The 12,018-nt window shown below is 33.9% G+C and overlaps 1 protein-coding gene across 3 annotated transcripts in view; it reads left to right on the top strand.

The window, feature by feature from the left end:
• TFPI (tissue factor pathway inhibitor) overlaps window positions 1–10,000 on the top strand; it is a 75,839-nt gene extending 65,839 nt beyond the window's left edge. For 2 of the 3 annotated variants that reach the window (XM_008518559.2, XM_070580398.1), the window contains exons 7-8: window positions 8,943–9,122; window positions 9,837–10,000. In XM_008518559.2, the coding sequence (XP_008516781.2) occupies window positions 8,943–9,122; window positions 9,837–9,943 (287 nt within the window). In that variant the 3' untranslated portion in view covers window positions 9,944–10,000. Of the gene's footprint in view, window positions 1–5,660; window positions 5,686–8,942; window positions 9,123–9,836 lie in introns of all 3 variants that reach the window. The other variant, XR_011528476.1, reaches the window with a different exon arrangement.
• The last annotated feature ends 2,018 nt before the right edge of the window (window positions 10,001–12,018 follow it).

The raw sequence follows: 12,018 nt of genomic DNA, 5'->3' as shown, positions 1-12,018 counted from the left end.
TTCGCAAGAGAATATTGTTACCTATTTGGCCTCTTGTTGAAGCTATGATTACATATAGAAGAATATCACAACCATGGAAATTTTCTGGAAAGAAAATATCCCCCATCAACTATAGAGTTACACACTTAGCAGCATACCATGGTTAATCACTAGCACCATCAACAATTCTGAAAAACCCTAATTCATCAACAACCCACTTCCATAGTCCCAAAGAAGTATCTTGTTTTTCATAACGTATTTTCAAACCAAGAAGCATAGAACCTTCTCTGATAGTCTAAATATGCCTGCATGGTGAATCTGGTTCCTCATATGTTGATTTTCTGACAAGCTGGCTTTCCAAAAATAGATAGTAATGTGTAGAGAGAATCCATCAGACCTCCTACTTCCTGGCAGGAGAGCTGGTGAGAAACAAAAATGTAGCACTTCATTTCTGCCAAGATTGCTGCCATTCAAATAAGTCACCCTGGTGACCACGGACTGCTTTTGCTAATCCCTTTCTTCCTGGACCCATCTCTGGTTTTAACAAGGATGAATTTTTTACGTCAGTCGTAAGATTCCTCCAGGGAAGTGTTTCTAAAACTTGAATAATATACAGATACATTTAAAAGAGAAAAATCACAGACTTCCAATTTGTAAGCCAAATTATTTTGAATGACATTAATTTTACATGAACAAGTAAAATAGTAGGAATAAACTACGCATGTGACTGCTTGAAAACTATATCAAAACTTATTCACAAATGAATATAATACAAAATACAAACTACTAAATTAATAATAGTAATTTGATGGCACGTGCTTTTTGCTAAAGGTAAAAATCTCTATTATAATATGAATTTGGTATTGACTGCTAAGGGCAAGTTAGGAATGTGGTTGGAATAGGATAGAAAAACTGCTGCTCTGTGTCCTGTGTAATTCTCTGACTGCCCTTTTGCTATTTGAATACTGGACAATCTTTGCAGGAATGAATTTGAAAAGCATTGATATAAAATGTCTTGGTTAGGAAAATCTCAACTCTATCTTTCTAGGGACAGAGCAGAATGAGGTTTCTAGTTGTCTATCACAACCTAATGCCATTAAATGGATCTGGCTGGCCAGTACAAACATGATCACAGAGTGCAGAAAAGCCTGGAACTTTGGTCTGTGATTTGTAGAATCAGTCCATGTTGAACATGGTAACCCAGTAATTCTTGCCTTCAAATGTTGGAGTACTGAATACGGTTTGGCTCAGAACAGTTACTCCCAAGACTGTTTCCAGCTTCCTTGTTTGATGACCTATTTTGGTTAGATCTTTGTCCTGTTCAGACTTGGGAAACTCTAACTCGATGCATGTAACTGAGGAAGGGAAGCGTCTAAGACATTCTGAACCTGAGTTGGAAAGAAGAGATAATTTTGGGATCAGATATAAAGGAGAAGATGTGGCAACTTTATCTGATAATTATTAAAATATCTTTGCTCAGTTATTTTTATTTTCTAGTTAATTTTCAAATGACATAGCATAGTGGTTAAGAGCATTAGCTTTATGAGCAGAAAGATGTGGGTTTCAATTCCACTTCTGCTGTTTGTCAACTCTCTCTGTGGCCTTGAAACAAATTACACAACTCTTAGCCTTGGGTTCCTCATTTGTTATATGCAGAGAGTAATATCTCTGAAAATTTTTGTGAAGATTGTGATGACATATATAAAATTCTTAACCCAGTGTTTAGTACTCAATAAGAGCTCAAAAGTATTAATATTTGAGGGTTTTTTATGATATTTATGATGATCACCCATGTCAACAGAAGTTTACAGCAGGAAAAAAATAAATAATCAGGGAAATTATTTGTATACATTTTATTAGTGATAATTTTTTAGTGAAACTAAAGTCCGTAACCTTGATCTGAAATATCCTCATTTTTACTTAATACTATGATTACCTGAAATAACATAAAGCACTTGTAAAATTCAAACATAATTATAAACTACTAATACATGTTTTCTGTCTTTGGATCTTATCTCTAAACAGAGGACTTGCAAACCTGTTTCCAACTTTGTCTTATGACCTGAGGTACAGATGTGTTATTCTTCTTAATTTCAGTTCAGTTCAATAAATATTGGGTGCCTCCTACAAAACAAGAATTGTCATGGACACTGGGAGTCTGAGAAGAATAAAGAGGGTGTTGTTGTCCTTACAGGCATGTCTGAAATCAGGGAAGGAGATAGACACATAGATGATTTCAATGGCTATGTTACCTGCTCAGACACAGACCTGCACAAGTGTTATGGTAGGATGGAGTCATGATGTTGTACTTCCACTGAAGTACAGAATTAATCATGATATTGTTCTTCCATTGAAGTCAAAATTAAAATTTTCTGTCTTCTCAAAACCTGGGTTCTATCTTCGATCTAACATCTTGGACCTGTTTGCCTAGATGCTGGCTGATCCATGGGCTTAGTTCACAATTTCATCTTCATTCAGGGATTTTTCTATGTAAAGCCACAATGAAAGAAAGCCATGCTAAAATTGCAACTTATGAAACTATCATGACTGTAGTTTCTATTATAATTATGTTTCATAATAAATTAAAAAAATATTGCATCTTGTAAGTCAACTAGTCTAGAAATATTTCAATTATCCTCCCTCTAAGTGTCTGTCTCCCTTGCCCACATTCAATCTGGTGCTTAATTTCAGCTATTCCCACTGTAACTGCTTTAGTTAGGGAGTTAGGGTCACCTTATATTCGCCTCTATTGCACGTCTCCTAGTGGATTCAACCAACCCATGCCTGGTTGAGTTTGCTTCACGAACCAAGAAAGAACAGAACTTGTGTCCTTCATCCTTCAGTACTTTCAGTGGTGTATTAATGTCTACATCATAAATCCAAATATAGTAGCATTCAAAGACCTTCTTTATTTGGCCTAAATCTACTTTTCCAGCTTTGCATCCCACTGGACTCTCCATGCACTCTGTTCTTCAGATAGCCCAGAGTTTGCAGAGTACCCCCCCAAAACCAGGAATGTTCTGACCTTTGTGCTTTCCTTCACCCATAGTTCCCTCTATCTCCTCAGTGTATCAAAATCTCATCCTTCCTTAAAAGCTGATCAAGGGACTAAATAAACTTTAATTTTCACTTTTTACTAAAATCGTGTAGAGTTTTCAACTTTGCAGATATGACATGAAGAAAAGTTTTTCTAAAACATTATAAGACATAATTATCATAGAATAAATTATACTCATAAGTTTCATGATTTTCAATTTTACCATGGCTTTCTTTATTGGTGGCTTTATTTAGAAAAAATCTCTGGATGAAGATAACTTTGTGAACTCTGCCCATGGATTAGGCAGTATCTAGGCAAAGAAGTGCAACCCAATAAATATCTACCCAATTTCTCTTTTCCTTTTCAATATGTGGAGGCTTCCGTGCCTGGGTAAGGTTTCCTGCAGTCTGTTTCCACACGATCTTTTAGTTTCCAGCGCCCTGGCAGCCTACCTTCTACATTTCACACTCAGCAAAGTGGCCCAGTACACATAGAAAAAAAATGTTTCACAGCGCTCATTTTCCCATTCCCTGCTCTCTTTTCTCTTCTATGGAATGCCAGTTTCTGCTCACTTAACACCGCTTCTCCCTTGGTAGTGAATGGAGACACAGGCTTTTCCAGTAGTACAGACTTATTATCTATATATAGTACACTTACAGCTGATAGGTTTACTTTCCATTCCCAGTCAGAAACAGCTTCCAATCTCTGGACTTTCTGCATGACCCCAGGACACTGGGATCACTCTAAAAATATTTTTACTATATAATATTATTTCTAATATTTATTATGTATTTTATTATATAATTTGAATATTATAATTGCAGACAAATTGAAAAACATAGAAAAGAAAATCAGCCATATTTGCATTACATACAATCACTGTCAACATTCTAGCGTATCCTTTTAATATTTCTTTGCTATTTTCGTTTTCCAACTCATCATGAAGTAAATAAAATAGAAGACTGGAAGTAGCTTCTAGAGGATCCCAGCAGGATACAGTAAGCTCAGCATAAAGGAATTATTTTGTAGAATTGTAACCTAGCAAACTGCTAAGCTTGCTACCTGCTAAAAATCTCTCTCTAGGAATCATCCTGCCATCTGATTGCATTCCCTCTCAGCTTTTTGCCCAACGGGTAGCATATATCATTTCCCTTCCTATTTGTGTGTGTTTGTATGTATGTACGTGTTTCAGTGTGTTGACACAAAAAAGATAAATTATCATATTTTATTGTTTCTAAGATGCATATTTTTCCACATTTTAACATTGTTTAAACCATGATGAAGCTTACAACTGATAGTGTATAATAGTGTAATTGTGTTTTTTTCTTTCTTTATAAGCAGTACATAAGATAATGTTGGGTCTTAAAATCAAATGTATCTTAGATTCTATGTAAATTATATTTAGTAGAATATTTGGGGAGCTCTGAGCAGTTACTAGTACCCTTCCACTTTTGTGGGTATTAGGAGAGGAAAAAGCAATGAATAGTAAATAAATGCATTGGATTAAGGTCCACGTTTTGTTAAATAATGTTTAGGCACTTTTAAACTTAAGGCACGTGTAGAAATATAAATTTATATAAACTTTTAGTTGAGTATTCAGCAGCATCTACCAAATTATACATTGAATATAACTTTTGTACAGTTCTAATTTTAGAAATATCTCTTCTAGAAATATCTGAACCAATGTATAAGGATGTTCATGATCTATTGTCCAGAATTGAAAAAATAGAAGTAATCTATATATACACAAGACATGGATTGACTGAACATACTGTACTCAATTCAAAAAATAAAATTAAAAAGAAGGAGGCATATGTATGAGCAAATGTGGAAACATAGCCACAAAATGTTACCAAGTATAGTAATATGACACAGAGGAGTATACTAATACATGTCTGCATAAGCAAACAGTTTGAGGGAAGATAAAGGCCAAAGCACTGATAGTGATTAAAGGGCAAGGATTAAATTATGGAGAACTTTTGCATTATATTTGCTTTACTTTTGTATTATTTGAACATTTTACAATGATAATTTGTAATTAGAAAATAAAAATTTTTATTTTTCTTCACTACGAAATTATGGGGAAAAATGAAATTTGTTATTCAAAGGAAATATTTGTTATTCAATTCCCTAAAATGGTCTCAGAAGAAAAAAAATAATTTACTCCACAAGTCATGAGGTGGTTCTGAAACCTTATTTGATTGGTAAAATAAAAGCCTAAATGGGCATGTAAAATGGGAAGAAGAAGAAAGACACCATAGTAAAGATTCAAAGTGAGTATAAAATTCAAAGTTTACTGTATAAGTTTCAAAGAAAAATTATATAAACCACTTTACACATAAAACTGACTTTGAAGTGCCACCTACAGTTTAGCAGGCCTACTAGATCATGGCAGCTCCTGGCAGAAAATAAGTGGATCCTGAATTCTGACACCTTATCATAGACCCTCTAAATGGAAGCTATCCAACTTGTTATTAATGGCGAGATCGAGACAGAATCCATTTGGTTATTAAATTCCCTTTGGAAAACAAACAGAAGTCAGGTTAGTGTCTTTTGTTCTATCTTAAATTTCTGTCAATAATCTAAACCAAAAAAATCACATTGTGCAACCACTTCAAAACCTTTATATTTTCTTTCATTGTAGATTTCAAAGTCTGGATTTTGAATAGGTGAGTGCCTATGTTTATCTAGAATAAATATGTTAATTGAAAACAGTCAAGCTTATCTCATTTCGTCCTGGGGTATAAAAAATTTTTATTTCGTTACCTTTGGAGATTGAACCAGACGATAATTAAAGACTCAAAAAATCTTAGAGCTAAAATGTCCTTGAGAAGACATCTGCTTCATCATTTAATTCTACTGTTGTTTATGCTAGAGACACCCAATGATAGTCTTCCTGTTTAGAGTTAAAATGATTTTAGGAGAAACGGATTAGTTTACAGGTATAATTCATTTTCTGAAGAGCAATGGCCTTATAAAGACCCCCCCCCAACTAGTAATAATTTATTTCTTTATTAAAAACTTTTAAATGTTAAGTACATATAATACAACATCCTTAGTGATTAATTTTAAATTTTAACCATCCAAATATTCTTATTTCTAGTGTTAAGAACCTCAATACTGATCTGGGTCAAAGGTGAAGTTGTGTTTGATGATCTGTGTAGATAGTGATTAAAATCAGGGCGAACAAAGAGGGATAGACAAACAACTGTCATCAGGGCAGTCAGGAACACACACTGCCTGAGCAGGGGCAAGTATCTGGTAAGAGGGACAATTCACGTCCGCACACCAGATCCCAGGCTGTGGGAGCAGCATGCCAGAAGTCACAAAGAGTTTCCAGCAGAGGCAGTCTGATGCCTTGATCAATTTAACTGGTAGTGAAACTCTTTCTGATGTCATCTGTGCTGGTCAACCGTCTGCTCTCAAACCAATCCTATACCTTCCTCTTGCCCTGTCCCATATTATAGGAAACCTTTCCCTTGGCTTCTGAGTAGATTTGGTCAGTGGCAGACATTGTTGGAAGACTTGGTGGCTAAAGAAAGACAGAAGCTAAAGTATATCTCCCCCCAAACCTGTAGTGTATTGACCATGGTTTTGGATCCCATTGGAGAGGCCCATTTTGGTTCTAGCTTTTACCTCATGTTCCAGGCTCCTGGCCCATGATAATAGAGGCTCCTCTCTTGTTACCTCCAGTTTAGGAACTGTAGCCCAAGATGAAGCAGGCTAACTTGCCCTCACTTTGAAATAGCCTTGATTTTGTTATGGGGCCAGGTTTACTGTAAGTTGTATGTTAGGGGAAAAGAAGAATGAGTTTACCCCATGTCATCAGAAAACTCTCTCTGTCCTGGAATAAGGAACTTTAGGTAGGGCATTGCTATTGAGACATAGTAACTACCATTTGTAAAGAAGTGTCCAACTTATATGTACATCCACACATATTATCTGCAACTTACTGTGGGCTAATATATCTTGTGTACAAAATGCTAAAGTAAAATTGATATAAAGTCATATCATTTCATCATACACATCTACTATAAAATATCCGTGGGTGTTTGTTGAGAATAAAAAAAATAACAATTTCCTCTGTTTCTCAAATCAGACTAATTGCTTGTGGGGTAGTTCTTTTATTTCTGAACATAAGTGATGACTTTGGAAGTTCATGGAGATGGAAGCGGTGGCAATTAATAACCATCTCATACTCTAGGCTGTGGGCTGATGAGAATCCATAGCACACGCATTGGGAACGTTTGCACAATAGTTGGGCTGTTAAAGCGTATCTCTTCTAGATTGTCAGAAAATTCCTCTTACACAAACCACTGTTGGTAAGAGGAGATTTCAACCTTTTATGGAAAGTTAAGCACACATTCTCACCAAATATATTTTAATTTTGATTTCTGATGGCAATAATCATGCACTATAACCCCCAAATAGGATAAGGTAAAACGTAAACTACACTACATGATTTTGAATAATGTTTCAGTTTTACAGATCCTAGGAGTTGCTTTTAAAATCACAATATTTATAGACCTAGTCAAAAACCTAAATAAAATTTACTATTCTTTACGTGATTACAGTTCTTGAACTTTGACAGAATATCACCATTATAAAATATCTTCTCATATATTGCTCCCATATTATTCCCACTCCTATTTTCCAGAGTTTCTTTATCACATGAGCTGTTATATCAAGACACTCTAATCTTTTTTTAAATATCTAGAAAGCAAGAGGTGGTAAAATGTGTGTATCAATTTAATATTTTACTCATTTTTTCCAAAATTGTTTTATTTTATTTCTTTCCTTTTACAGTCTGTTCATCTGGGGTTCGCTTGCCATCAGATCATTTCTTGCTTTCAGCTCAACTTATTTACCCTCGTTGGCTATTGGATTCCTCAAAGTTCTATTTTGTGCCAATGTTGAATATTTAGCAAATTCTCTTTGTCTGCATTTGCTGTCCCACATCTCATGCTTTGGCAAAGCCACTAAAGTTTTCCTATACTGATTTCTCACCGTCCACCAACATATCTGCAATATGGGTTTACTAATATCAAGCAGTTTAGCTTTGCTACTAAAGGGGACCAGCTTCCCCTCACTGACAGGAATTCCCAAAGGAGCTAAAAACAACCACTGGGCTGAATCTATTTCTCTGCTTTGCCTTAAGGAAATGAGTGTTCCTTTTATTACTCTAGTTGCATCTCTTTCTTCTATTTTTGAAAGCGCTTGGTCCCATTGACAGACCAGCTTGTCTCTCTGGTTTAAACCTGTAAGTGTTTTATTTTACTGGCTTTAGCAATATTCCTTCCTTTGCAAAAACGTCTAACTCATCTAAAACCAATGCTTCAATTTATGAGAAAACTTTATAACTAAGTCAAACCATTTCTTCTTGGCTCCTTCTCTGAAGCTTAAAGTTAGAATTTGCTACATCTAGATCCCTGAACTTTAAATTGTGATTTTGTTACATCATTCAGCACTTTTTTAGTCAAGAGAAGACACACTTCCTCAGCTTCAGTATTTGTGCTGTACAAAGAATAAAGATTTTGTTCATCGGCGCTATTTTTTCCAAAGTTGAACATTCACGAACAAACAATATGTAAACATTGACAGTTTTTTTAATGCATATGGTTAACAAATTTTCAGAAGTCAAATTGTTGAATAGTGGTTTTATTATGTACAGCTAGTTTTTTCATAGAAAGAGTAATCATAGCACTTCTCTTTAGCAAATGTATCTACTTTTTAATTTATTGGACACTTGGAGATTGGTTGAGCCTTTTCATGGAATCAAAATGCATGAATTTTACTGAGTACTACTTTTATTCATGCAGATTACTGTTTTACATAAACACTCCACAAGACTAATCTATAAACAATAATATTAAAGTCTTAGATTAATTATCCTAAGTGACTTACCATGTTTTCTTGATGTTCTTAGAATTTTATGGCCCCTCCTGGTGTCTGACCCCAGCGGACAGAGGATTGTGTCAAGCCAATGAAAGCAGATTCTACTACAATTCAATTATTGGGAAATGCCGCCCATTTAAGTACAGTGGATGTGGAGGGAATGAAAACAATTTTACTTCTAAAAGAGCATGTCTTAAGGCTTGTAAGAAAGGTATAGAAGACATTCTTCAGATTATTAATTCACTAGTGTTTAAGATGATAATTGTATTAAAATCCTGAATGAATTTTAATCTAGAAAAATATCCTGAAATTGGTTCTATTTATTATAAGAAACAAAATATTATGATTTAGCTAATAAATGTCCACTTTTCAATTACATTTAGATAATATTGCTGGATATGTAAGCTGCAATTCCTCTTAATGTGTTTTCATAGAAAAAGAATTAATTTCAAACAAATCAACATTTTATTGTTTTAATATTTACATACTATGTTTTCATTTTAAAGAATTATACCAAAATATCTTTACACTTTTTTATAATACACAAAATTTTAATGCCTTTATTGATTTTCTGCTGAGTATAAAAATGATGCATGTTTATAGAAGAGTATTTATATGTAAATAAAAATTATCTATAATTCCACTAGCCACATAGAGCCACATGTCCACTTTTTAATAAAATGAGCTTGAATTTTTGACTGAAGATAAATAATAAAAATCAACAACATGCTTGTCCATTTTTGCTAACTCTTATGTAAACAAAGTGACTTCCTTAGAAATAGGTTCTTCTAAACATAGACAAATTAAAGGCTTTTAATTATTCATTTTTTTTGTTTGTAACAAAAGATAATTTGAGGAAATTTTAGATAAAATGTTTTATTATGTTACTTTATCATGCATAAATTTGTTTCTATTCCTTTTGTAGGTTTCATCCAAAGAATATCAAAAGAAGGATTAATTAAAACAAAAAGAAAAAGAAAGAAGCAGCCAGTGAAAATAGTATACGAAAAAATTTTTGTTAAAAAGACATAAATTTGTTATGTTATTACAACATTAATCCTACTAAATATTTTGGATGAAGCTTTTCAATATGATTTCTATTTTTTTCTTTCCTAAAGTCCTTTTAAAACTTCATGAATTTCCTATGCATATATTACCTGCTATTAATACATTTACATCAGTGATCATTATCTAATCTAGTCAAATTGGTTCTTCCAGGGCTATAATTTATTAGCTGACTACTATAAGTTTACCTATTCTCTTGATCCCTATTTGCCATTTAACTACAAATTATCTTACTGCTGGCCACCTCAAATCAGTCCATTTTTCCATTTAGTGGTCATCTATTTGAGATTATATTGTCACTTACTTGTTTTGATCATATATACGATGATCTTCTTTATAGCCTATGCCCAGATTAAGAAATGCAGCTATTAAAAACCAAGCACTTTTTGGGTTTTCCATCTAAAATGGTGACAAGCACCTTCTGACAAAGATCACTCAATTGTGTATTTGGAAAGAGCTGGTAACAATGGAATTCTATCATATACTTCCCTCTCTAGAAATACGTTTTCTCCTGTTGCACTAACCAGTAGTACCTCGACCAATCTTGAGCCAAACCATATTTCAACAAAGAAAAGTCAACCCTTTGTCATGTGCCTGCCTAATTTTGATTGATATGATTTTTTTTCTTTGCTTATGGCCTGTTATATCAGTAAAGATAGTCAGATAATTGTGTGTTAAATGCTGATCATGATACGAAGAAACTTGGTGGACAAGGGAAGTTTTAATGGCCATCAGAAAGAAACTCTATGTACTTCCTAATTTTATTGTTTGACAAAATGTTCTGCTCCCAAAATAGCAATAATATTTGAACCTCCTGAAACCTGTTGATTTATCATTAGGATAAATGATTACACACAATACAGCCAGAAATTCATGCTTAAAAGAAAAAACAGGCATGCTACTTCTGTAGAAGAGGAAAAGAAAATTATCAGTAAGGAAGATTCCACTAGAAAATCCAAGTGCTGTTTACTCTCAGGGTTTTAACTAACATTCTCTGGAGTTAATTCACTATATCCAGATCCATTCCTTTCCTTCTCTGCTGAGCCATGTGCAGTCCAGCATCCCAACAGCCTCATCATGCACATTTCAGTCTCTATACTGTTCACTTCTAATTTCGTATTTAAATTGGAACTTGTCATCTAGAAACAACTAACCATTTCATCCACTTAGTTTAGCTTAATGACTAATTTCTAGCAATAGTATTATAATTCTGCCTGTTCCTCAGGTTTGAAAGTTTGAACCCAGTCTTGACTTCGTATTTTCCCTCATATACCACATCTAATCAGTCTCCAAACACTATTGCCTCCTTCTTCATAAGCTCATCCAACTCCCAGGCTTTTTACCTTCACTGTATTCTTCACATGAGTATTGACTTAATTCCTAAGAATTAATTCAGTATATTTCACCACTACCCAAAACCCTTCAAGGACTCAGTAGTTGGTACTTAACCTTACCCAATTCCCCACAATTTTTATATATATATATATATGTATATTTGGACTTAGCTACACTACTCTTTCATGAATACTTCAATTTAGTTAAAAGAGTATTCGCTGTTCACTGAAAATATCTTTAATTACTCAGCTTATTCATGCTGATTTCTTATTCAAAAATCTGATCCCCTCCAGACCATTCATCTGAATCCAGGGTCCAACTGATATGAGTTATGAAATCACCATGTTTTGAGACAGAATATGAAAAGTCCTAACATACAATTATACATAATTTTCATTCTACGGCATAAAAATTATATGACCCCAAAATAATTTCAATTTTTTCACTAAAGAAAAACTTCGTATCTTAATTTCAAATATTCAGTACACAAGCAACTGCTTTAAACTGAATCTTTGCTGTGGAATTTGAGCAAAGAATGCCAAAAAATCCAAAAAACTTTGGAAATCAAAATCCATTGTGAAATATGCTCTGTTGTCATTTATACATGGATAGCAATAGCTTCAAATAAAGGCTAAAGTCTCCTTAGGTCGAGTGGCAAGTTGCCAAGGACATATAAACAGCACATTGGTGAGTTGACTAATTGTTTT

Source organism: Equus przewalskii, chromosome 17 (genome assembly GCF_037783145.1).
Source record: "Equus przewalskii isolate Varuska chromosome 17, EquPr2, whole genome shotgun sequence".
In the NCBI taxonomy this organism is placed as follows: Eukaryota; Metazoa; Chordata; class Mammalia; order Perissodactyla; family Equidae; genus Equus; species Equus przewalskii.
Note: the sequence above shows the minus strand (reverse complement) of the source record. Positions and strands in the feature narration are given on the sequence as shown.